General features: G+C 36.2%; 1 protein-coding gene across 1 annotated transcript in view; it reads right to left on the reverse strand.

The window, feature by feature from the left end:
- Positions 1 to 27671, reverse strand: part of POLR3A (polymerase (RNA) III (DNA directed) polypeptide A, 155kDa) — a 34873-nt gene that overhangs the window by 627 nt on the left and 6575 nt on the right. The window contains exons 9-29 of the mRNA XM_010076231.1: positions 27353 to 27494; positions 26688 to 26828; positions 25377 to 25446; positions 24671 to 24798; positions 23067 to 23205; positions 21609 to 21773; positions 21147 to 21319; positions 19811 to 19922; positions 18564 to 18682; positions 17072 to 17209; positions 15276 to 15446; positions 14423 to 14536; positions 10406 to 10492; positions 10241 to 10323; positions 8189 to 8359; positions 7483 to 7576; positions 7279 to 7371; positions 6668 to 6832; positions 5811 to 5975; positions 5356 to 5487; positions 3860 to 3992 (exon numbers count right to left, since the gene is read on the reverse strand). Coding sequence (XP_010074533.1) covers positions 3860 to 3992; positions 5356 to 5487; positions 5811 to 5975; positions 6668 to 6832; positions 7279 to 7371; positions 7483 to 7576; positions 8189 to 8359; positions 10241 to 10323; positions 10406 to 10492; positions 14423 to 14536; positions 15276 to 15446; positions 17072 to 17209; positions 18564 to 18682; positions 19811 to 19922; positions 21147 to 21319; positions 21609 to 21773; positions 23067 to 23205; positions 24671 to 24798; positions 25377 to 25446; positions 26688 to 26828; positions 27353 to 27494 — 2735 coding nt within the window. The remainder of the gene's footprint in view (positions 1 to 3859; positions 3993 to 5355; positions 5488 to 5810; positions 5976 to 6667; positions 6833 to 7278; positions 7372 to 7482; positions 7577 to 8188; positions 8360 to 10240; positions 10324 to 10405; positions 10493 to 14422; positions 14537 to 15275; positions 15447 to 17071; positions 17210 to 18563; positions 18683 to 19810; positions 19923 to 21146; positions 21320 to 21608; positions 21774 to 23066; positions 23206 to 24670; positions 24799 to 25376; positions 25447 to 26687; positions 26829 to 27352; positions 27495 to 27671) is intronic.

Here is a 27671-nt window from a genome sequence, read left to right on the forward strand (position 1 = left end):
TGAGAGAAGGGCCACCCAGAGAGAGCTGACCCGGAAAGAGAATACTTCCAGACTGAGCCTCATCTATATCCCGGGCATGATGTGCATGATATAGAATATACCACTGGCCAATTTGGGTCTCAGTCCAAAACCTAAGGTCAAACCCTAGGCTAGTAACTGGGGCTGTGCTTCCTCCCAGCTTCTCCTGCACCTGCACAGGAGAGAAGCTGAGACGTCCTTGACTGTCCTGACGGCAACTATAAACATCAGCATGTTATAAGCCTTCTTCTCAGCACAAATCCAAAACACAGCCTCTTACTGGCTGCTACAAAGAAAGTTAACTCCGTCTCAGCTGAAACCAGGCCATCTCTTCACTAGGTAAAGCTAAGTATTACGATCATCAGATTAGTACATTATTTAATCTGTGCTATTTAAATTCTAGACGGGAAAAATTCAGCCTTATCTACATATGTTCTCTGGCAATGAAAAACCTTCATCAGGTTTGTTTCTGGAGAAGCCACATTTCCCTCAGTGCCAACAACAGAAGATGCAAGCCAAAGTTATGGTCTGTTCATGCTCTGACTCAGTGCTACGACTTCAGTCAAATCTGTCCGAGTTCCCTTGAAACCCCTGCAACTTCCCAGCAAAAGAGGAATACCACTACTTCAGCTGTACCACTTTTTTGCATTTTCACGACGACTCAAAAAGTGCTTGTTTTGAAGATTTAGTCTGTCCCAACTATTTTTGATAGCTATAACATATTCACAGCAACATGCTGACACATTTATATTCCAGATCTAATTATGTATACAACTTTTACAAAGAACATTCCACATTAAAAGCAAGCTATCAGATGCCAGTGTTGTTTTTCTCTGCATACTGTTAAGACCCACAGGACACTTTCTCACATTCTCAGAAGTATAAGAATATTGTCCTTCACATAAATGTTTAAGAAAACAACAATAAATAGCAGTACCTTTGAATGCACAAAGGATGAAAAACAATTTTCTTAAAAATCTGGCAAGCTTTAATTGGTAATTCAAATGTATATGAATAAAGATTCTGCATTTTTGCTCTTAGACCATTTCTGCTACGCATTTTCCAACATTACACACTTAATCTTCTGCTAAATAGAATTCTTCAGAGTTACTGTATATTTAGGCCCACTATTTTGTGCAGCCCCTACAGCATGCAGGTTGCAATGGATAAAGGAAATACATTTCTAACACCTAGCAGAATAAAACTTACCTTGTTTTGCACAATAACCTTTCAACCCGTGCCAACCACTGAACCACAGAAACTGCATTTAGATTTTGGGAATAATCCTTCCCTTGTAATACTTCCATGTATACAACCAGCTGCCTTTCCTCCCCACCTCCCTTTTGCCTCATGAACAAATAATGAGTCTGCAGCATCTGACAGCAGTTAAGTATAGCAGGAAATGTTTGGACCGAACATGCCACTGTAACAACCAAGTGTATGTTACATATCTGCTCAGACTAATGTATACTAGAGGCCAATGACAATAATATCAGACAGGTGAAGATAATGATGTTGTTGACGGCAGAAGAACTGCCAGGACAGCACACTCCACTCTAATAACCATCCAAGCCTCCTCCAGTGTAATGTCTTGTAACACTACCAGTTATAATCTATTGCAGATCTAAGCATCTGGCTGACAGCCATGAACTGCTGCTCTCACTTTCAGCTGGAAGAAGCTAGGCAGAGATGAAGCCAGTCATGCAGCTCATATTGCAGAGTTTACGTTGACACTTCCCTTCCAGACAGCCTCCTCATAAATGAATGTCACAGCAGTGAACTATCAGTTCCCGCTCTTAAGATAGAATTAAGAGTTCAGTTGGCTACTCCTTGGGAAGGGGACAGAAAGGTAAACTGGCTGTATCTCTAAACAGTGGCTTGCAGATAGTAGCACTTCACGCTGATCCCGCTTCTAGCATCCATTGGATGATGCTGGAACTGGATGTACTCCTCTGCTCTAGTTTCAACCTGCTCTGCCCACTGAAAGGTGACATTAGCAATTCTCAAAAGAAAATACTTGTCTTATGTAGGTAAAGCAGGAATCAGCTGTTCCCCATTTTGTTGAGGGGAAAAAAAAAACATTTTACAACACAAAAGGCATTCAAAGGCCACATGGTCTAAAACCACACCCACACATTGAGGAGAAGCACTGATTTGAGACACCATTCAGTTCAGCACCTATAGTTGATTTTGGGTACATACTCCTTTTTCTTGGCAATGTTTATAATTTTTTCCTGCTCTGGAGATGCAAAACCATGAGCGCGTATGAGTCTTTTGATACTAATTCAGAGATAACTAGTGATGGGCAGGTCAGACAGCTGCACAGCACCTTTTCATACAAGCAAGGCAGTATCATGTCTTCAGTTTTGCAAGACAGACAACAATTTTCTGTTTTGTCCATTCCATTTCCTTATTTGAACTAAAGTATTTACATAGAAGGCAACATGAAAAGGTCTTTGGTTTCCACATTATTCAAAATAAGATTTCAGCAGCTCAGAGGGGATATTGAGAAAACATTTTCTTTTTCTTACTGTCCAGGATGAAATCAGTTTCCCACAGGATCTTTGCTTTAATCATGGGCAAATAATAATTAAAAAATTAAGAAAATCCCACTCACCTGGAATGCTGGACAGCCAGAAAGTGGCAAAGTTCTTAAAATACAGACTAGTAATACAAAGGTATTTCTAACTTATTTGATTCAGAAAATATACTGTCCACAAAGCACTGTTTGACTACACTTTCTAAGACCAAGTGAGTGGTTTACAACTCCAGGACAGCAGGCCATTCATTAACAGATTAAAGTGAAACCTGCTTGACTTCTACTCTTCTGTTTAACCTACTAGAGGGAGACTTGTTAATAAATAATTTTAAAATGTACGTAGCTTAAAGGAGAATGAAATCTGGGAGCAATGGGGGGCAAAGGAGTTCAACAAAGGAAAAATAATTCCCGATATTAGAGTATATGTCAGAAATGCAAAATTAAGAGACAAATAGAATGACAAAACTCATCTATTTGTATTTTTTGTTTGGCTGTATGTACATCTGCACGCAAGCACTTGTGTGCGCTTACACATATGTTTTTAAACTCTTCACAGATTCTTTCATTAATTCAGTCAGAAGATGATTCAGAGAAAATGATTCAGAGGATGTTAATGAATTTAACTTTAAAACTGAAGAGTAGGTACATTTAAAAATAAACTTCTCAGGACAGGGTTCTCCTCTGTTAAGGAATGGAGCACTAATAAACAAGGTTTCTCATTTAGGAAAAAAAACACACACAATTTTTATCTATTTAGATCAGAACTAAGTCAAGAACATCGTCTTTCTGTTTATTTCTAGGTACAACTGACAAACTGCATAAGCAATCATTAGGCACAGTATGATATTCATCTATGCTACCTGAGACATACATGTCTCCCTACTTCTTAGCCAGAATGAAAGTAAAACCTAAATACTGAATGGGGTACTAGATTCCTTAATCAGCTCTCCATGTTGAAGATACACTTTCAAAATCAAATAAAACCAGAACTACTGATAGTGGGACGAATTCCTTGGTATTTCACTGAGCTATGCAGTGAGAAGTAAAACCAAATTACTAAAAGTCTGCTTTAAGAAACATACAACAAATGTTCAACTGACTTCAAGATTTCTAATTGAGATCAGAAGTAGAGAAACATGCACCAAACTTCTAGGATCAAGAAGTATGAATCAGTCTCAGACTTGAAGTTTTTGACACATAAGCCAAACAGAAAACTTAACAAGGGGAAAAATCCAATGCTTTGAAGAGGTTTACAGATGCTGGATAAGGACCAAAAACTGCAACAGAATTTGCAATACCTACCACAAACAGAATCCTTCTGTCCAAAGTAGGCAGCATCAAAGAGATGGTCTGCAGTCTTTTCAAAAGAAGCCAGCATCAACACACTTTCCTTCATTTTTGCCAGTCCAAACCTAGTAATGCCCAGCACTTCACCCTTGATTGATGTAAAAACCCCAAAAAAAAGACTATCACAATAGTGGCTGGAGGTAATAATGTTTGCTAAAGAAGCAAATCAAGTGAACAATAGAAATGTAGTTTTTATTCTAAGAAACACATGGAACAAGTAGTAAGTAAAAAGGTTACTATCTACAGTACAGCATTGTCATAATATACAGCGTCACACTTAACATACTGAAGATTAATAGTTCGGTTGTAAACAATATTTAAATAAAACTTCTTTATTATTAATATACAACAGAGGCTGTTGTAAATGGTTAAGAAGATTTTTTTTTTAAAGCAAGTATATTGGAAAGATTGAAAGAAAGGTGTCCATGAGAAAAAAAACCACAACTATAAGCTAATTGCTTAGCTACTAACTTTAGTGGGGTCCCAGAGCACTATACTGAAGCTACTGCCTATTGTCTACTGATAATCTGATTTCAACTGCCAGGAGATTACAGAAGACATTAAATCTTTATTTTTTCACTCTCCAGAAAGAAAGTAATTAGTTTTTTAAGCTAACTTGGTTTATTTCTGCCTCTGTTTCTAACAAACATCCTGATTATAACAGGCTGTGCACAGAAGCACAAGTCAGAAATACAAACAAAAGAATGCATGCTAGGAGCCCAACAAATGTAAAATGCTGCACTCTGGTGCCCTTTTCCACTATTGTGTTGCAGATCCACACAGCCAGCCCCGGGGACTGCTGCAGCTCAGTACAACAAAGCCTTACAGTTTCGGGAGAAGTCAGAACTCCTTCATCCATTTTACCCAAGTTAAACCCTTGCACTCTGGCAGGCAAAGTGGAAAATCTTGCTTCATTAAGTGTACTCAAATCTAAGAAGATATTGGTTGTGAAGGCAAGAAAGTCAATCCATGAAGAACAGATACAATTTTCTGCTAACAAGCTCTGGAAGACTGTTCATACTCTACCCGTAATCTGATTCTATTTGTAGTATCTGTATCCTTTGACTCTTCCACACAGTGCAGCTGCTACAAACCACACCCCATGTGGTTTTCTGCACTGCAAGCCTTAAATTGCATGCATGATTACACAAACAGTTGATTTTCATACCACCGTTTTTAGGATTCCTATTTCCAGTAGGAAATTATTATTCCCTTCTCATTATATCAATTTGTTTTTAGTCAAAATAGACCTTCTCCCTACTACCCCAAGAATTAAATTAATTAAGCATTTTGTTTGATATACAAACAACAGTATTTGGCCAGTACAATTTACAATTGTTTAAACCTATAAATGATTTCCAGCTCCCTAGCTCACCCATCCTTCTTAAACCTGGTAAAATTAATTTGCCTAAAGAGGCTAATGTAACATTTAGAAAAAGCATAGTACAAACCTTGTAAGTCATTAGGTCAGACAGCAACATAACATGTCTCCTGTCAATGCTCATACCATGGTTCACCATTGTATACTGAATCTCATTGATGATAGTCGTCCGAGCAGCTTCAATTCCTAGAGTCTTCTCCACCTACACAAGAGATTATGTTAGATTAATTAAGAACCAAATGCTTGGAGCAAGTGTATTCCTGGAACAAATACTATCTGATGTCAGATAATACCCGATTTCCATTATTACCCTTTTGCATTTCTCCATTTTAAAAATATTTATAGAAGAAGCTTCTTTGAAGTGGACAGTGCTGCCAGTCAAATTATTCTCTTGTGTTAATGCATTCTGACAACTATGAGTGAAACCAGGCTTGATTAGATATCAACTGCTGCATCTGAGCACAAACACGGACTTGTAATAAAGATGCTATGGGGAAAAACCCACAGTACCCATTTGAACATTACCTCGTAAGTGTTGTTAGAGGACGTTTTTGTTCCTTTCACTCCATGAGTAGCCATAACAGCTCGTAGATTATCACCTTCAACTAGAAGTTTATATTTTTCCTTTCCACTTTGTTCATCAATATGAATGACAGCTCGGGAAACCTCCGGTATACCTTGCACTACAACCTTCACAAAACAAAAAAAACCTAGTAATTTTGATGTGTACAGCAATGCAATATAATCAGCATTCAATGTATTATCAGCACTCAAGCCTATTTAGAAGCTCCAGCCTTTGGAATAAATGCTTAATTAAAATACTTATGAAATATGATTTCCTGCTCTTACATACAGTAGAGCAAATTTGACATTCACACTGTTGTATAAAACTTTACTCACTACCTACGTTCTATATTTTACTCCAGATATCCTCACATTCAGACTGGGGTGTCTCTGAATGCTGGTATGTCCACATAACTGAAAGGGTATCCTGCCAATAATAAGGTGAACTTATCAATATTTTTAAAATCCGAAGTAGACAGTCTCTTCACAGAAAGATGCAAAAGTACCAGTTACTATCATGTGGTTCAACTCTAGATGCAGCTGGAAGAAGATACAATTATTTCATACAACTGCTGCACTCTGAATGCTTCAGTAAGTGTTGTAAGGGAAAGTATCGAGGCTTCAGTTTTCCTCATAAAGATCAGTAACGGAGGCTTAGTTTCAGCTGTAAAACAGTAGCATCATAATCCAAGAGTTACATATTCAGACTATCTTCATTGTCAATGCTGACAAGAATAATTTTGTCTTCCCACCATCGAACCCCAGATTATTGTTACTGATTAACTCCCACAAAAGCATGAGACAGCCTTTGTTTTTACCTTTGGTAGTTCTTCCTTCAGGGACTGCAACACATAATACATTGAACTCTTGCTATTTTCACGAGGGGTCACACATACAACTGCTTCTCCATGGACAGCAACATCCCCGGGCTTTACTCTGAGTTTAGATATGCAAATAGAGTAGCGCACAGTCTCTGCATTCACCTGTGGCAAAAGTCAGCCAGCAAACATGAGGGTATCTCTCTTTATAAATCTGCTCAAATACATGCAGCAGTCTTTCAACAGAATATAAAAAAAGCAGAATGCAGAAAAAGAAACAAAAACTGTTACTGAAAAATTATATTAAATACTATCATATGCTGAGGGTACCAGCCTATATGTTAACTAATGGACAGAAATGGCATCCTTGTCTTTAGCGAGACACCAAGAAATTAACGTATGTTCTCTCATTTCCAAAAAAAGGAAAAATTATCCACTTTACAAGGGAAAAAAAGGGGAAAAAAATCCACATGTAACGTAGCTATAGGACATCTTTCATTCAGTTTCTTTTTTTTAACTGCCACTGGTCTGATTTTTGTTTATGAAACAGGATTAAGAGACCCTTTGGAACTCACCCAATGTGTATTCTGTGTAAGAACTGAACAACTCACCTCTAATCTCAGTAGTCTAATGCGCTCTAAAGACAGCTTCACTAGGATGAAACAATCATCTGGAAGAAACACTTCCTCAATATATTCTGAAATCTTTAAGAGATAAAGGCAAAATAGTTAGCATGTGAAAATGGTTAAAAAGTCCAATAGCAAATGGCTAATGTTTACATTTAAAGCATTAAGCAATAATACAATTTTTCCTACCTCTCCTAATAAAGTTTTCTCAATTCTTCCCTTAACCAGACGGGCAAAATCAGGATCATCATCTTTGTCCAACTGTGCTGTTATAATAGGGGTGCTACAAAGAATAAACACACAAAAAAAAAACCAGTTAAGAAATCACTCTACTAGATTATAGATGGCAATTTGAATGACAGCCTGCCTTACGAAACCTATCTCATCATCTAGAGTAGAACTTAATAAGATAAAGAAACCTTCAGTTTCCTCAGGTACATTTAAGAAAATTATTGTTCGTGTACTTCAGGCTGGTAAAGTTTGGTTATAATCAAGAGATTATAACACAAAAACTAGTGACCATTTTCATAGCGTACACTATTCTAGTATTATTTAAGTAAGGCTTCATGGATACCTAAGAATAGGTATGCTTCAACTACCACTAAACATCAGAAAGTTTCAAGATATATGAGACACCTAATGAAATATCGAACTCAGGAAGTAACCACTTTACCTCCTTTGATTTTCAGAAAAATAAGACTTGCCTCTTTTCTGGCCTTAAGTATTATCTAGTTGGAAAGACATTAGAGTTTTCATGTTTGGGTATTTCATGCATTCTATGTTGTCTAACATATTACTGAGAACAGGGAAATAATATCATATATTTCAAATTTATCCATCAGGTTTCACTTAAGCAAAGAGAAAAAACAAAACAAAATGAAAATAACATTAGTACCTAATAGCCTTTGAAGCATTAATGATTTCTTTGATTCTTGGCACACCCAAAGTTATGTTCATTGAAGCAACACCAGCAAAATGGAAAGTCTTCAGAGTCATCTGTGTGCCAGGCTCACCAATACTCTGTGCACAAAGAGCTCCCACTGCAGAACCAGGCTCCATCTGTGCCCTGATAAAGAAATACTCTCATTAAAAAAAAAATACAGAAAAAGACATAGAACTGGAAAAGGCATAAAATGCTAAGCAAGCAAAGACAGAAACTGTTCTGGTAGATATATCAGAAGTTTGTTATTATTTTTTTTTTTAATAAACTAACAGGAGAGAGGTTAAAAGGTCACCAATACTCAGGACACTGATCTCATGCAAGACAAGAAGATGCCCATTCATACAGGCATTTCACAGATCCAGTATAACATCCATAACAGAAAACAAAAAGCTTGTCCTCTTCCTCCTTAGCATCAAGCAGCAGATTCAGGATTCTTCACTCAGGGAAATCCCATATGCTAACATTTCCAAAACTACCCTTCATCTGCTTAAGCATGAATGACCATTCTTAAGTCTTCTTTAAGAAATTATTATGCAGATTACTTTTTAATCAGAACAAAATCCAGATATTAATGCCTTCTTGTTTTCATCTGATTCAAAAGCCCTGTACTGATGACTTTCCCTTCAAGTTATGCATGTAATGGGCTTATTCCCACATTTGCCTCTTTCTAAAATTTATGTTTTTGGAGAACTGGTTGTCCTTACAGGACAAAAAATGAAGACCACTACGCTACATGATCTCAAAATGAGACATGGTGGTTTATGTTCTTCCCTACAATTTTGTTCTGATCCTGCAGTTAGCATTCTTCAGCTTGCACACAGTGCAATGTAATCTGCCTTTCTAGAACAAATACAACCTCCAATCTTAAGGCACAATCCCACTTCCTAAATCAAACTAACTTGTAGCGCTTCTTGCATTTTCCTTCATGAGCTCTTACCAAGTAAAAATGCTCTCTAATAGTGATTTAGCTTCTAACATCTAAAGGACTTAACTCTGGGTGACTCTAAAACAAAAATTATTTAAGTAGAGGTTATTATTTTCACTATTATTTGGAGATCTCTTTACATTCATGTCATATCTATGCAAGAATTTCTGAAATCCCAGCTGAGAGATTTCTCCTCATAAAATGACAACAGTTTATAAAACAAAAAAATCATTGTAGCAATTAGATCCTTTCCAAAGGTACCATCTTTCAGTTGCCAGATCAGCATAATATACTACACTAAAACAACCTTCTACAGTAAAATACACAATTCATGTTTAAGAACACTTAAGACAAACATAAGCAAGTAATCCTAATAACTGAAAGCAGAAAACTGGTAATTGTTTTAAAGTAATTATGTTAAGAATGTAACATATACAAGAATTTTCTAGAAAAAAAAAAAGAAAAAATACTAGTAAACAATTGGTGCAGGTAAGCAAGTGGCCACAAAGCAGATGTCACCAATGGCTGCATGCCAATGAACAAATCCAAGGAGTCTACATAAACGAAACTCTCAATGGATAATAAGAGATTAAAACATCCACATTGTCACTGTATTGTCAGAGACCAAGACTAACAAACAAAAGGCTCCTAGAAGTACGTAATAGATTCAAGAACATACTAGCATGAAGTGTGACATAACACTTCACAGACTGTGTAGATCAAAAATAATCATCAAGATTCATATGGGTTCGAAACTGACCTACTCGGACATTATTTTGCATGGACTCTTTGGAGGTTTGGAACAATCTCCTGCAAGAGAAGGAGGAAGGGAACCTATCTGCCCTAACAAGCCCACCTGTAGGTGGCAATGCTTTTTTTTTTTTTGGCACTGTATCTTGCAATGTTTATGTCACTGGGGCCAACAGTTTCCTATTCTTTATTTGTACTGCATTCATAACGTAACCAACGTCCATACAATAAAAATAACAAAATACACTCCTAGATTGCAAACAAAGCAATAAATAATTAATTGGGGGTGGGAGGATAAATTGAGAGAAAGCAACAGGCTAAACACTTACCTCATGTATTTGTCCCTACAAGTCTCTAGAAACTTCTCTAGTTGTGTTGGAGTAATCCTATCCAACTGATACAAAACTCGTGGCTGAAAACAGAATAGAACAGTTGGAAAAGCAATAGCTTATGAAGATTTCAAGTAACATGATTACCCCCTTGAAACTATTTACCTCTGTTGTGCCATTGTCATTAATGCCATACTTGTCCCTAGTTTTTTTAATCTTCTCAGAAACACCTTTGATGAATTTTTTAATTTCCTGAAATTACATTAAAACAACAGTAAGAAAAGACATGGTCTCCATACTGAAGCAGTAAATTATTTGCTTCGAGCTCCAAATGGAAAGTTTACAATAATAAATTAACAACGCACAATATGAAGAGAGGAACATGAAAACTAGGACACACACATACACTAGAATTTAGCAGACCAGATTCACTCTTGTGTAACCACAAATTAGTAGCAGTACATGAAGAATATGATCCATGCTGAATAAAATCATCCTTCCTGAGCACATACTGGAAACTTAAAAGATTTTTACTTTGGTTGATCCTTCCTTCCTACCCATCACCTATTGAAACTGATTCTACCATCAAAAATAATAATTAAAAAAAAATCTCAAAATTCTTATTTTCTGTGTGTACTGACACAAACACATACGCACTCATTTCTCAGTATTCAAAACAAGTCAAAGTGGAAAGACTGTGGCAAAAGAGGATGTATATAAAGGACACCTGGTGGAAAGATTTCCAAGATTCAAGAGATACTTTATTTGGGGGGGGGGGGAACCCCTCAAAACTGATATATACACATCAATCTCTAGCTAACACAGTTCAAATAACTTATCTATGCTATGGAGAGGCCTTGTAAGAGAACTGCATGTAACATGTAGCAGTACCTAAGCCTTTCACTCTCTTACCAGGTTTACTCAAAAGTACTTCTAGCAGTCTTTACTTGAACATAAATTGAAACAATACTGTTAGAAAAATATCCAACATTTCCATGAAAAATCATTCAGGCATTAAGCTTTGGATACAGATATGTACACAAGAAGTCATGATACAAGAGGTCCATGACTAAACTTTTCCACACAAGCGGACTCAGTGTACCTCATTACCGTAACACAGGGTTATCAAAACAAAAAGAAAGAAGAAATCCTTCCCATCTACTTCAACAATGATTTCAAAAAGCCTTTTCAGAGTTCTTTTAAACCCTTTCCACCCCCCATTAGTTCTGCCTGACAACCCAGATGTTGATTCTACGACATCTTTTCTTCACCTAGTGCTGGACTCCTTCCAACCACTGCAGTAGCTGGGCACCAAAAATTACTTACAAAAATGAGTAAATATATTAGTGACTGCCTTTTTAAAAAAAAAACAAAAAAACAAACCAGCTGAATTTATAAATCATTATAAAAACACTTCTAATCCTAAAAGAATCCTCAGAGTCTCAAAATAACAACATTTTAACTGGCATTCAAGATATTTTCAGACTACATTATTTTCGGTGAATACTAGAACAAAGTTCAAATGAAAGAACCAACAACAGCAGTGTGCTGCTAGAACGGATGCTTCAAGTTGTTTCCCCACTTGGATAACAACAGGACACCTTCATACATTTCCGTCCCTTTTGCCCTGCAGTAAGTCATATTAATTCACAAATGAAATATTTTGCCATTTTAAAGGTTTCTGACCCTGAAGTCTCTGGGTAAAATTGATAATTTATTTCCTAAAATGTGTTAAGCAAAAACGTGGCATTAGAAAAGTTAATTTTTTACTACAAGTGCATAAAAAAGGAACATTGCAGGACTTGCAGAAGATCACTCAGAACATTTGATCTAGAGAAAAAAACTTCAACTTACTAATCAATCGTTATGTATCATTCTGAATTCTAAAAATAAGGTACTCAAATTATACATTATTTCCATGCACTGGAGCCAAAAAAGTAAAGGTGAGAAATGAAAGATGAATCTCTGATGAGATTTTTTTTTTTTGTCAAAAGTTTTACTAATGTAGAAGAACAAAAAGAGGAAATGAGCTATTCCTCCCAACTTTCCATTATCTGTTGGCAGTTTATCCAAATTATGGATTCATTTACACTACAAATAGAAAGAAAATGTAGCTCAGTCCTTGCTGAGCTTGTCTCTATGGAGTTATCTTCAGTACAACACTGTCCTCTAATGAGGACAGCTATGTAGCTTCCAGAGGGAGCTCAAGAAACCACTGGCTCTTTCACATAGTCTAAAGCTATAAAGCCTTCTATTCTGGACCTTTTTAAAAAAAAGGGACCAAACTGACTCAGTAAGCTCTGGCTCAGCGTGAAGTTTTCTGAAGATTTTCCCAATTTCAAGAAGAAAACAAAAATTTCTCTTTATCTGTATCTTAACATACTCAAATATGTTAAAATATTAACACAACTGAAACTGTGCCACCCAACAATCTGCTTTTCCGTCAGCTGAATTCCCTCCAGTGAGGGCAGAGGCCAGGCAGAATGAATGCTAGTCTGTTTGAAAAAGGCTATTTAGACATACCGTCTTCTGGACAAGAAGGATAATCCTACTATAGAAACCTCCTGGTAAAACAACAGTGACAAGAAATATCTCTGTTCTGGAAGGGAAAAGTGGAGGAAGGGATATGAAAACATCAGAAAAAACTTGATAATATCCCTAAAGGTTGAAATAATAAGTTTTAGAAAGGAAAGTCATGCACTAAAAGAAAGCTTTCTCAAATCCTCAAATTTACCTGTGGGTATTAATTCACATTTCATGGTTTTCACCATTAAAAAGGAACTGGGTAAGTCATTGCAATGAACATCTACATTGTAATTTAACAAGCAGTAATTTATATAGGCTAATCAGTTACTTTAGCACTATAGACACATCTTTAGCTAAAAAGCACTAACATTAATGCTCACACAGTGCACACACATGCTACAATTACCTCATTATATTTTTCATAACCTGTCTCAGTTAATGTCTTCAAGGATGAACAGAAAAAAAAGAAAAGGAAAGAAGAAAATGTAACAGTATCTAAAACTAAATATCTTAAGTTAAATGAATTACCACTAAGGTGATGTAGCCATATCTGTGCTTCTGAAATTAATAGCAATTACTTAGATTAAAAAGACGTACACTGCAAAGAACAGCTTCATCTCCAAATTTTGACATTAGTATATTGCATATTTTTTTCCTTCAGAGGTACAGTTAAGATTTACAGCATATTTCAAGTATGGATATAATTATTTTTTCAACTCTGCTCGAGCAATGGAATTGCAGATCAGGCTTATAAACAACGGCTTATATTTTTGTTAGGTCCTGCTCAGAGGCACCCTTCAAAAGCAGGTCACTAAATTCATGTTGTTCTCATCATTTCCAGTAATCAGAAGGTTCATCAAGGTAACAGCTTCATGTGTCCACCGGCAGCTTAATTCTACAGTTTTTATCACTGTCTCCCAAAGTGGTCTTAAGTGTGGCTGCTCTCATAAATATTAAAATTGCTTAATGCTATTTCAAACAAATTGACTTGTATAATTCCAAGTGCAAGCAGTCATGTGAACATACACATAAAAGACATGTAAGAACTCCCCAGAAGATAAGCCCTGTCCAGCAAAGCACTTCATATGAGAGAAGTTTTTTGCTGGGTTAGTATCTTAGGAAAACAAAGGGAATAGCTGGTGTTTCTATTATAGGAAAACAAGTAAATAAGTAAAAATAGTTATTTAGAAAGTTGGTAATATCAAAGCATATGCATAATAATAGAGTATAAGGCTCAGTCCTGGTAGCTCCTTACATAGAGTCAGTATTACTTCATTTCTGACATTCCAGGGAAAGCACATAATTACTGTACCATCTTGCTATGGAGATAAATTACTTAGATTAATTCCAGTAAAGTATCTCAGATCAGCAGCAGCTTCTATTCAAAAATCACTAGATTTTTCTCTAATTTCTAAAATTTCTATGGTGACCATGAACAACTACCATAATAAGAGTTAAAATTACTAGTCCTACCTCCCCACCCCCTAAATACATACAGATATAAACAGAAATATATTAATGAACAAACTACTGTTCCTGCTACTAATGCATAAAATTCAGCCATTGCTCCTACAGATTGATACAACCATTTCATTTCATCCCCTTGATTTATAAGGAAAAGTTAATCACAGTGTGATAAGGAAGTGAGATAATTACCTGCAAAAAACTGTCTCGACAGCAAAGAAATTCATTCTTCTTCATGATGGACTCAGATGATAACACCAATTCATTTTTACTAAGGGCTGGTTCACTTCGGCATGGATATACAGCCTTAAGAGGAAAAAAATTACATCTTCACATATAACACATGAAGAAAACCTTTATTGTAAAGACACAGAATATAGACACATACAATTGATTAACAGCATTCTTTAGTTTTGGTTGTGGGTTTTTTGTTTTTGTTTTTGTTTTTTTACTATATAATACCAGACTACTGCGAAGGCCCACATATACTTCTACTTACTTATGCAAATCTGAAGGTACACACACACACACATTTCTAATTCTACCAATTTATTATACTCACACTACAGAAATCTGATCAACAAACAAACAAACCACAAAACCAAAACCAAACAATTCCATTCTTCAAACATCACAGTATGTCCAGTTACTCAACAACACATCAGGCCTCTGACCTAAGAAGCAGTTCAACACAAAGAACATGCATTTCTTGATTTAATAAGGAATTCCTTTGTGTACTAAGTCAAATTACTACTTAGTTGGGTACTAGACTGATCCAGTGAGTTTGGCCCTAGAACTATGTCTAAGCACAGAATAAAATTCTATTTTTCACAGCTTATACACAGTTTGGTCCTCATTGCTCTGTTCTAAGGTAAAAAAATATCTATAACTCTTAGCATACATATGCTGAAAGACTGACCAGGACCACTCAAAAAGGTAATTTAAAAATAAATTATTCAACTGAAACAATGCTTCCCATAATTTATTACCTCCTCCTACTTAATAGTCTTTTCACACTTTGAACAAATATTTCAGTAATCCTTACTCTGATATTGTCTAGAACTCGCTTGAATTCCAGTGGTTCGTCCTTCCCTTCCATGGCTGCAGGATCCAAGCCATCTCCTCCATAAATAAACTGTATAATATCACCAGTAGAACTTCTGACTGTCAAATCATACTGCGAGCAAAGATCTTCGAGTGATTTTACCAGCCGCCTCTGAAGGGGGGGAGGGGAAGTGCACGGGAAATAAGTGGAATCTTTTTAAAAATAGCTACTGATTTGGATTACAAAAAGTACAGAAACCGATCTCAAGAAATAAATCTGACACACAGTGACTAGCAAGCATGAAAACCTATTTTAAGTCATACATTATCCCTAGGGCTTTACTGTTCATCCCCCAGAACATGAAAGCCAACAATAATTAAATTTAAAGCAACAGCACAATTTTCCACATTTCCATCATATACGAAATTTAACGCTAAGCTGCAAGAATCTATTATAACCTGAGGAACTTGGTGTGGTTTATTTTTTGTCAGAATATTCATATTCTTCCAATCAGATTTATTTCTGAAGGCATACAACACTTTTTGCATATGAAAGCAAAACTAGACAACTATTACTTTCACTGACAAAAGCTAACAAGCTCATCCAAAGCCAGTAGATACTATTTTTCTACCAGTGTTAGCTACTTCTCTCACATTAATACATTGTAGTAGGAAATCTCCTTACTACTATCTTCCTTCTCCTGCCTCCCCCCCCAAAAAAAAGGCATGCTATGAAGCACTAGTGGTTAGAAACATTTTAACTTGAAAGATGGACTTCATTGTTCTATGAAAGTAAATGAGCCCACTAAAGAATATAAATTAGTAATTTTTTTCACTGAGGAGGAAAAAGGTAAGATGAAATAATTTTTTTTTTCAATTCCAAAGTCCAAGTGCTACAATTTATTAATGAAGGCTGAAAGTTGATGAGGAAAAATGTTTTGCAGGTTGCTTATTATATTTACATATATTTTTATATACTTACACACATGCAAATATTATTCTGTTAGTTGTGGAAACAAATGGTCTAATTAGTCACCCACCCCAACAGGAATTTATCTGAGTCTTTGCAGAGTTACTTGCGGATCTCTGAATGTATCCTCAGCCCCAAATCATCTTTTCTACTGCCTGTTACACTGGGAAGATTATACTTAAAATACTACTTAAATATTTTCACTGAAGTCTTAAGACTGCTCATAATAGCAAGCAGCTTTTTGGAGGGACTTTCGTTTTCAGAGGAGATATAACAAAAGAGACTAACGTCTTACAGAACTTGAGGTCTAAGTTTATATGGCCAAGGGGCCTATTACCTAAAGCGGACAAATACTGAAAGGGAGCTTTAGCACACTTCTGTCATCCAGACAGTCTTTTTTTTTAAATAACCCAAACCAAGGATTTCTGTTTTCTGTTTATCATTGTTCAAATACAAAATATTTGTACCTGAAAAAGCACTCACAACTCACATCTGTATTACAATGTATGGAAAAAACTTCCATCGTTCACATGGGTTTCTGGAACACATACTACATAGAAAGTAGTCCTCAGTAATTCCACAGAACAAGGGCTTTTATCATCCATATTCAAGAGGCATTACTGTACCATTGCCTGAGGTCTGGTTTATAATCCTCACGTCTACTGGAGCAGAGTCACATATTTCACAGCAATTACTCTCTGTTGCATTAAGAACACACACACAGACACACAATGTATGTATTTTCCCCCACCCCCACCTGAACATGCACACGAGGAATATCCTCCATTTGCAAGGCTGATAAAACCCCCAACTTCACTGACAGTTACCTGCATATACCCAGTTTCGGCTGTCTTTACAGCTGTGTCAACCAGACCTTCTCGACCAGCCATTGTATGAAAAAAAAATTCGGTGGGAGTCAACCCAGAATAGAAGCTATTAGCAACAAAGCCTTTTGCTGCTGGGAGCTACAGAGAAGAGCATGGAAGAAAGGTTAAAATGGAATGTACATTCTGTATGCACATTACAGAGTAACACATTGTATGTCATCTAAATTCTTTCAAATAGTTAGCTAATACATACACAAAGACAGAGAAATCACCTCACCTGCATTTAGCTTTGAAGTTCAGTATTTGTGTTTTAGAACTGAATAAAGGCTTCAGAACCCTTGCCTAGTTCTTCCAAACTAATCTAATAGCCTCTCTTTCCTGCAAGCCTTGTCATGCTTTTAGCCATTTCTTGCAAACACTACACTAACTTCTAACACTTCGGCCTCCCTTGAAGTTGCAGAAATTGAAAGAGCAATAAGAAAGTTCATTTTGCAATAGTATAGGAAAGGTATTTGCAGTGCTGAAGACTAAGGAATCCAGAAAAATGTATGACTGGAGGTATGGACATAACTAATTCTTTCGAATGGTTTGCTCTCACCTCTGAGAAGAGTGCTTGCCACTGAACATCCCTTTCAGTCAAACAATACCAAACTGCCTCCATGATCACATAGAACACAGGCTACAAGAGGTTCATCACTTTTTGCTGTTATTTTACAGGTAATGCTTTCTATATTAGTAAAAAAGCTAGAGTTAAAATTTAACTTTGTCCCTCCTATCTAATCCATTAAGCATTTTTTCTTCTTTAGTTTATTCAGGAACAAAAAGAAGTTACGTTACAGGTCTCAGAAGCTGAAATTTGGACATTAAGTGACAAATGAAAGTGTCACAGCTACCATGTGACTTGAGTTACCTAACACACTAACAAGATTGATAGCTGGTACCTAGAACCTTCTCTACTGATCATTAGATTTCAGACAGCAGTTTTTAAAAAAATAGTCTCTGTCGTATTAACAAGTGCATGAGACTCCTTATTGCTTCATGTAGAACAGAACTTAAACATGGAATGTAGCCCATGATATCTACCTATTCTAGTGGAAAAAGACAAAAAGAACCAGACTCCAGAATGGTTTATCTGACATGTTTCACCTGTCTAAAGATACCAATACACAACCAGCAGTTTTTCTGAAAAGTCTTAGTGAACTGAAACAGAACGCATGAGACAAACTTTACCAAATTATCAGACAATTTAATTTTACTAAATTAGAAAGCAAGGCTTTGCTGTAAAAAATTGAAGCTAACTAGATATCCCATGGCAATTCACAACATGACTGTTAACTCCCAAATCACATTCATAACATTTTACATTCACCGTATGTGATTCTTTTCCTTCACCATGTCATGACAACGCATCTTATCACACGTCCTTCTTAAAATGGTTTAAGGCAACTTGTTTCACTTTTCTTTACAGTGTACTGTAAACATACAGAATTACCTTAGAATGCTTCTCAAAGTGAGGCAAAGATCTGTTCTCAAATCCATCAGGAACTCGGGACCCACTGATAGCCTGCTGACCTACACAAGCAATCATCTGGGATATATTAATGAAGGAGCCTCAAAAGAAAGAAAGAAAGAAAAAAAAAATCTCATAAATGAGGAATATCAGTGCTCCCCTGATGAGCTGTCTTCACTTCTATGAAGATCTATTATTTAGCTTTGTAATTCGTCAAAAATGCATTTAGAATTGCAACAGTTAAAGAAGCTTTTCTGTTACTTCTATACATTTCAGGTTTTATGCCAAGACTGACAACTAATTTAGTCTACAATATAGCTAACAACTCCTTTTACAATTTATTTCCTTGGGTTACAGACATTCATGCCACCACTATTTGACTACACTCCTTATATTATCCTGGTTTTTATTGTGGATTGTGTTTCATACAACCCATGATCCTAACCTACATATTTTGCTCCACAACTTCTTCAAAAAAACATATTTTAACAATATTTTTTTATGAAGGGTGCAGTGTCTGTCAAGATTCCCAGAACAAATTAAGTCCCAAAGAATTTAGTCACTAACTCAGAAGTTTTATTTGCTGAACATGTTTGCAAACAATGCCTCCCCTCTGTAGCAAATTATACATTTAATATATCTTCCTTCTTAGATTTCAGTATTTTTTTCAGAAATACAAAATGTCACCCTGAGGCTTTCCACAATTTATTAGACACAGATAAAGACAGGCAAAGAATTAAGTGATTTCTTCAAATTCTCACAGGAAACAAAGGAAAGCTCAGATAAGAATTTGAGTATAAAGCAAATATTTGCTACACAGGTGGTCCTTCAGAAACAAGGCAGAGAAGATGGATGAAATATTAGTTCCAATCCTTAACATACAATTTCCAGTTAATTTTTGTATTTGGTATAGATACTTAAGTCAGAAATACAACTGAAAACTTTTTGCTCATGAATTAATTCCAGTCTTAAGACCATTTAAAGTCCCAATAGGATGCTTTTTCAACTTGTACTAAAAATTTAAAGGTAGAAAAACTAGCTCATCAGCTTGACTTTAATTAACTACACCCAACCTGTACTTATTAAGAGAAGTCACTTCAAATCTATACAACATGAATTCAATACCTGCACAACTGACTACATAAAACAAGCTATAAAGACGAAACAAAGTAATTTTGAGAACAGCACTGGAGTGAAAAATGTTACTTCCAAAGTTTAGCTATCCTTACCTTTAGAACCACAGAGAGCCATGATAAGGGGACTGTTGCTCTTGTCCAGTTCTCTGAGACAGGCACTGCCAGCATGATCTCTGATAACAGAGAGTTCTTTAAGGATTAAGGCCTGAAATACAAGTTTTCAGAGATTCAGCAGTTGTTAAAAATACCATACACGAACAGTACTCTACCACTTGCCAGCAATACCTTCAGCAGTCAAAGGGAATTCAAAATACAATTAAAAAAAAAAGAAACCTAGACCTTGTTTTGGGTAAAACAAGTTTAACTTGTACCCTGCATAACTTTCCAGTTTGCTGCACAAAAAGTCTTCGTTGGAGTAAGACGGGGTAGCCAGGGATGTGACAACCTCCTTTGTCAGCAGCACCAACTTAAACTAAACTGAGCATTGAACTAAGCTCTTAAGTCTCGTTGCACTATGTGAAAGATTACCACCAAAAAAAAAAAAAGTATTTTTGGACTGCTTTCAGAGAATACAATGCTGCTATCTCCAATTGCTCCAATTGTTAAGAATATAACAACTGTATGAAAAAAAAATTTCTAGGACATACCCAGGTGTCTGAAAAGAGGAAGAGTGGAAAAAGACTACAATACACTTCTTTCAGCCAAAGTACCCCTTCAAAACTGGACAACTGTAGCAGTACTTCATCATAGTGTGCGGTTTTCTGGTTGTTTTTTGTTGTTGTTTTTGTTATTTTTTCCTTTCCACTTTTTTTAAAAAGGTGAAAACTAGACATTGATTAGCCAAGAAGAAAAATGTATAAAACCATTAAAGACAACAAAAAGAGTGATCTTCAGTTGACTTCATTAAGTCCCTGTCCATAAGCTTTTGGGCAACATTTGTTGCTCTTCAACAAAATTTCTACAGGAAAAAAAAACCCAGCATAACCAAAGTCCACATAACTTTTGCCCCAATAAGGGGCAAGAAAACACTTGCGTACAAACAGATCTATAACTAAAGGAACATTGTACTTCTTAGATTAGGTTCTTTACTGATACTGTTCTTCATTAACCTAACAAATATTGATAAATGTGATCAATCACTTTCCAATTACCTATGTCATTTTCTTCTCTGTATTGGGTTATGTCACCCAAACACATCGAGTCAAGAGGGAGGGAGCATCTCAGTTGTTTAGTATTTAACTAACATTTTCAGATGCATTCAAGCCTGTAAATGTTAAGTCTAGATAGACTCAGCTAAAGTTGCATACCTAGGGACTCTATTTGCTTGTATTTTTAGATTTCAGAAGACAACTTTGAACTTCACAATTTAGATGAATACACTCATGAGTCTCTACTCTAAATATATAGTCATTTAAATTTTAAAAATTACCTCTAGTGTCTCTTCTGCAGTACAACCAGGCTGCTGCTGTAGCTTGCCAGTGTTCAGAGCTTCAATATACTCATCACATTTCTTATAGCCAGCATTCAGGAGCTCATACTTAGCTTTTAGCAGTCCCTGTCCAGGGGTTACATCACCAATTCCGATTGAAAAGCCACGATTAGCTATTATTAAAAAAAAAAAAAAAAAAAAAGATAGCTCAATCTCATCTAGAGAAAACAAATTAAAACCAGGAAATACTATAATCAGGAACTTGATTTTTTCCTCCCATCATCTGACCATAAACACTTCATAAGCAGTATCAGTTCTTTCACTGTTTCTGTCAGCTTCACAATTAGCTAATTTTCTATAAACATAGTACATCACATTTGAAACAAAAATCTTGCTTGATTGCTCTGTATTTCTGCTTTAAGATACTATTTTACAACGAAATGTACTTCCCCCATTACTTACAGAGATAGACAGGAGCAAGTCTGGCTAGTCGTGACATGGCATCTGCAGCTTCTACCTGTCCCCAGTCTCTCAGCAAGATGTAGAAGATGTTGTTCTTGGATCCTGAACCTAAGGTTCCTTTGTCCATACTGCCACTCATTAACTCACTGTTTTGAATTGTGACATCTGGAAATAAAAAGGCAAAAAGAATTTATAGTTTCTCTAAAATATTATCTAAACTCTAGTAGTCAGCTATGAAGTCGGTTTTTAAATAAAAGCTCTATTCATGAAAAGAACAAAACCTAAAGACATACATTTAATGTATCGTAGAAGTGTGTGAGTAAGTATGTAAGGGGAACAGCCTACAACTTGACCTTACCAGCTTAGAAAGGCAACTATATCCAATTTAAGACTTGTAAGAAACATTGTGAGTAACCCTTTTCGTTAAAAATCTAAAACAAACTTTACTTCATTATCAGAATAAAGTCTTCAGTAAATCTTATCTGTCCAGAAATAAAGGCCTCAATCACAATAAACCAAAGTTATTTATTTATGAAGTAGAACAACAAAATTTCAGGCATGACGTTACAGTTCTGTTATTCAAAGATTCTGACATTCAGTTCAACTTGATCACCTCCAGAAGCACAGCTTAAATTTAAAAGACAAACTGGACTCAGATGTCTCTTTAATTGCAAGCATATCACAAAACATACATACTGCCTGTAGGCATGTACACACTGCCTCTTTTAGATTACTTCCTTTGCTTCATTAGGAACCTTCCACTTCAGGCACTGAATCTTCCTTATAAACTTTACCCTTTAAGCAATAAAAAAGTATCTTCTGTACCTGAACTTCAGACATTTTTTTTTTATGAGAGCAGTACAATATATGTTCATCCTCAACTTCATTATGCATCATTCAAAGAACTGGATCCAATTTAAATAATTTTATTTAGAACACTGGAGATGTTTGCACACTGTAGCCTATGCTCAACATTTTCAATGTGAATTTAGGTAATTATCTACTTGAACCAGAAGTCACTGCTCTATCACTTATTAAATACAATCAAAATACGATACCAGGATTTCCTGAGACTTTGGAGAATTTATGAAGAACTTTCTGAACAGAACTAGTGTTGCTTCAGAAACGAAGCTTTCCAGAGAACTGAGCAGAGCCAGCAATGAAATCCAGAAGTTTTCCACATCATCTGCTACTGTCAAACTCAGAAAAGGGAAATTCTCCCCATACTTCCTAAAATGAAAGGACTGCAGAGCAAAGATGGCCTACGTTCAGCTGTGAACATAGCTGGTGTTCAGCACGAATTCAACTTTTGAGAGAAACTGCATAACTTTATTTTTCATTTCAAGAATACTTATGTAAAGTACAGCTTTAACTCCTACTCTGAGCTCAAACTCAACAAAACAATAGGTACAATTTATTTGAAAACTTCCAAAACACAGCTTTAAAAGTGTCACTCACAAGAATCGTTGTAACACAGGTCTTCCCCTTTGCCACAATACTGTTTGCCCTTGGTTCGTAGGTTGGCTTTTACAGGACAATCATCACTGGGTTTGAGAATGAGACTGAAAACCTGTTTTCCTGTCCAGAGTGTCACAGGCTTAGAGAAACAAAAGGACAAGAATTAGGGTTAGAGAGTTTATGCTTCAACTGGAGTAAAACAGCAAGCTAGAATGTAGAACTTTTCTACACTGAACTACACGTGTAGAATTGCATCGTAGCATTCGTTTGCATAGGGAAATATTATGCACTTTTATAGATACAAAAAACACCGACTGATGAACAATTATTCTTTACACAAGGGTATGTGTGCATGTATTCAGAGAAATATATTCTATTGCTCCCTCTTACTGTCATATTTCCAATTCTGAATAGAAAAGGAAAAAAAAAAAACACAAAACTGTAGTAATTTCCCAAAGAGGTTGAAACATTTATAATTCCTTCTTTGTATCATATCTTTGGTTTAAATTTTTAGGTTAAATATTCATATAATTATGTACTCCCCTCGCCTGCAGCTAAGTGTAAGTAACTGTCACAGGCAGCACTAAAATTATTCATTTGGAGTGACAGAAGCAAAGAATCGCTGCTCTTAGCTATTAGCAAAAGTTCATTTAAGTCTACAAAATTCACATTAGATACTGCCCATAAATGCTCTAACCTTCCTTTAAATTACTGTTATTCACTGGTATTTCAATCCTTTCTGAATTTCCCTAATATTAAACTTACTGTTTGGAAATTAAATAAAGGATATAAAAAAATGTATACACTAATACATAGTATTTAACAAATTTGAAAACGTACCAAACTCTCTTCAAACAATACTTTTCACCTCAAATACAAAATTAATCCAATACAGACACCCTTAAATGTATGTGAATGAAGGTTTAACAGACCCTATCTATTAAATGATACTATAGCTGTCTTCAAAGTTTGCAACAAATACACAAATACTCTTCCCTTCACAAAAATATTTTGTTACATCATGTAACAACAACAAAAAACCCAACCCCCAAACAACAACAAAAATCTCATAAAACTCATTCTCTTTTATCTTTAATACACTGCCAGGTTAACAAGTAAAGCATACTATTTCCCAGGTTTAACACCTACTAAATTTGGGATACTGAAACCCAGAACTATTCAGCATTTCAGGACATTACTTGAGGGTACCCAAGGAAGTTTCTTCACTTAGCCCCTTATTAGTCTGCACAGCCAGTAACACTGAGGTTACTAAGATCGATGTATCTGCTGCTGACCATCAATAGCCAAGTGTTCTGTCTCATAGTAGTGGGATAGCAGCAAAGCTATGTTTGAACCCTGAAGGGACCCTGCATCTGGACTGCACCATGCAAGGCTGACTCTGTTCAGCATCAGGAACCATCAAACAACTTCTGCATAGCTTTGACTCTGAAATCTGATCCTTGCACTTTACACTACAAACATAAAACCTCATACAAAACTAATGTCAGAGAAAACAAGGAGTGTCTCTGACGAGAACATCACCATGGGTCAAGAACACACAAGAGAGAAAGTCTTAGCAATGTTAAAAAAACAGTTTGACACACCTTCAGAATTGCTGGAGGTGGAAGACAAACTTTAATCTTTTCATCCTTACCAACCAGGATAGAAGCAATAATTTGACAAGCTTTGGCTCGATCAAAAAAGGTGTCTTTTAATGTAAGAAGATAGGCACCTAGAATGTAAAAAATTATTAATGTGACAGAATAAAATGAGATTAACTTTAAAAGCTATTGCATATTCAGTATCAATGATTTCAATTTAATACTAGTGACCTACTTACTATGCAAAACAATGACAGTTTATACAGCTTCAGTTGTAAATCCTTTCCACACTTTTTTTTATTTGCTCCACATGCAAATTTCTAAAAATTAAAACCAGTGTATTTCTATAATCTATTCTCTTGCTTAGACTCCAACCCACATGTAAAAATAAGGCCATAATCACAGGCTGTTTACATTGTCTACTTAAAGCATATAAAGATCCCAAACATTCATTTTCTGTGCCTGAGAAACATTGCAAAACATAGGCAAAGGTAATAATAATTGCACCTAGAAAGGTAGACAATATCAGAAGGGATTCTGAGGACATCATTATACCTCAGACTAACAATGGCCATACTTTCTAATGTCACTTTGACTTGTGAAAGGAGAAATTTTTTCATTCATACAGAAAGCCAGTGGAAAAGAGGGAAGTGATTCTGAAGGAACTACTGTTACATCACACAGCCCTAAAAGAAGCTTATACACACACCTGTGAGGAAATCTTGAATAGCAGCAATAAGAGGTTCTCCATTTCTTGGTGTTACCAAGTTTGCTTTAGTCTGTATGATACAAGAAACTAAAATTACAAAATTTCAAGACACTGGTATTTCATTTGTTATTCAGAAGCAAACTTACAATTTAAGACAGTTATTTTACCAAAAATGGTAAAAGCTTATTCTAAATCAAAGTGCAGCTGTCTTCAAAAAGACAGAAAAAATAAACTAGAAGTTTCAGTTCACTGCAGTCCATGCAAATCTATTGACATTTAAGGAACAATTTGAGAACAGGTACTGGAAATTACATTCTGTTCCCAAAGCAGAACTTGCAATCACCTTGATGTGTCTGGTAGCCTACTGTTTAAACAGGACTAGGAAGAGAAAACAAGCTAGCTTTGAGAATCTCAGAAGGGACAAAAGAGGTTATGCTCGCTACAGGGACCTAGTGAAATATTGCAAGTTGTGTGGTCCCTACCGATATATAATAATCAAGCTAGCCACTTTCACCAGCCCGTTTTCTTATGCCTTACTCAGACTCCGGCTCCAGTTAATCACCCCCACCTATGCAGCACAGTTTTGCCTGAGCTGTTCACAGGCCCACACACTGGGGTGGCAGATGGGGCGGGGATAGTGGTGTTTCTTTTTAAGCTCCCAAATCAGTTCAGCAAGCCAATAAACGCTGCTGCCAACAGTTGCATTGGTACATCTGAAGTTGCAATGGCACTCAGTCACCCTAAAAGAGCAATGTACTGGAAAATCCTCAGATTGTTGCTCCTGACTCTGCTTTCACACCACAGATCAATGCCTGCAGTCATCAGATTCCTCTTTATCTACCCTCCTTTTTCCCCTGCTCTACAAGCCTACTGTCTCCTGCCTTCTCTGGTAAAATGCCTTCTCCAGTACAAGCACACTAATGCTGCCTCTTTCCAGTTGGCCTGGCTGCCCGCAGTTGCTAGACTGTCAGACCAGAAAGCAAAGCATGTATCTGTTTCATAACAGAGTCACCCTATTTTGGTAGCAATCACTAAGGGCAGTCAGGCAGAAATGTACTACTGACATCTACCTACTTAAAACCACTGAATTTTCCACAGATGCTTACTATTAAGTCTATTGGACTACCGTTGTGTAACAGTCCTAATTTGTTCTAAATTCCCTGCTGCGGAGTTTTCAGGCAGCTTCATCATTGCACATTATCCATATACAAGAATCTTGATAATATTTCAGATTTCACATGCAAGTTAAGAAATATGGGGCTCAGCCCATCTGTCACTAGCAAAATCCCAACCCCAACATTATCTACATACCCCCATTAAAACGAGTGCTTCTGCTTTTGCTTCTTCTGTCTGAGGAAGGTGAAGGTTCATCTCATCTCCATCAAAGTCTGCATTGTATGGTGTACAGACACATTCATTAAACCTGAACGTCCTATGAGGTTTTACTCTAGCCTAAAAAAAAATCAAACACAAAAAGTGATGCACATGCAGTCAAGCATGCTAAAAGATGAAACGACATGCCCATGTGCTTCATTGCAGGCTTAATACCTTCTTTTTACTACACACAAGTCAAAATTTCTGATTATAGGATTTAATTCAATCAGGAACAACTAACTAAAAATGCTACTCAGATTATATTATACAAATGTAGCTAATAACTTCCATTATTAAGAACATGTACAAAGCACAGAAAACAGCATGCTTTGTAGAGATCATATCAACTCTACAGAAATTAAATGCTTATGCAAGAACAGATACCAAGGTCAATTATGGCTATTAACAGAATCGTCCAGACAGCATACTGCCCAGTTACACACCAATTCCCATGCAAAAGCACAATTGCACTGCTTGTCCCCACACAGTGTTTCAGAATAAGTTGTTTATTTTTGTGTTTGCAAGAGATAAACACGAGCAAAGGTAAACCACCTAATACTCAGGGATGCACCACCTGCATGTTAGGCTGTGTGTGCACTCACAATATGAGCCATGATGCTCAGTTTATGAAGAGAGGGCTGTCGATTGAACAGGACTATGTCACCATCTATGAGATGTCGCTCCACGATATCACCAAACTTCAACTCCTGGGCCATCTTTTCGCGGTTTCCATATTTCAAAAACCTTATAGTAACACATAACAGTGGAGTCAGAAGAAATAAAGTCAGAAAGATGTAAAGACAATGGAAAATAAATTCTGTGTTTATAATGCAAGTTCTTCCATTAAATGTTGGAGTATTTGTACTACAATAACTAGAAGACAAAACTGGTGTGGACCGCATCATTAAACATAAGCCCTGC

The sequence above is a fragment of the Pterocles gutturalis genome, unplaced genomic scaffold (genome assembly GCF_000699245.1).
Source record: "Pterocles gutturalis isolate BGI_N339 unplaced genomic scaffold, ASM69924v1 scaffold19498, whole genome shotgun sequence".
NCBI lineage: Eukaryota > Metazoa > Chordata > Aves > Pterocliformes > Pteroclidae > Pterocles > Pterocles gutturalis.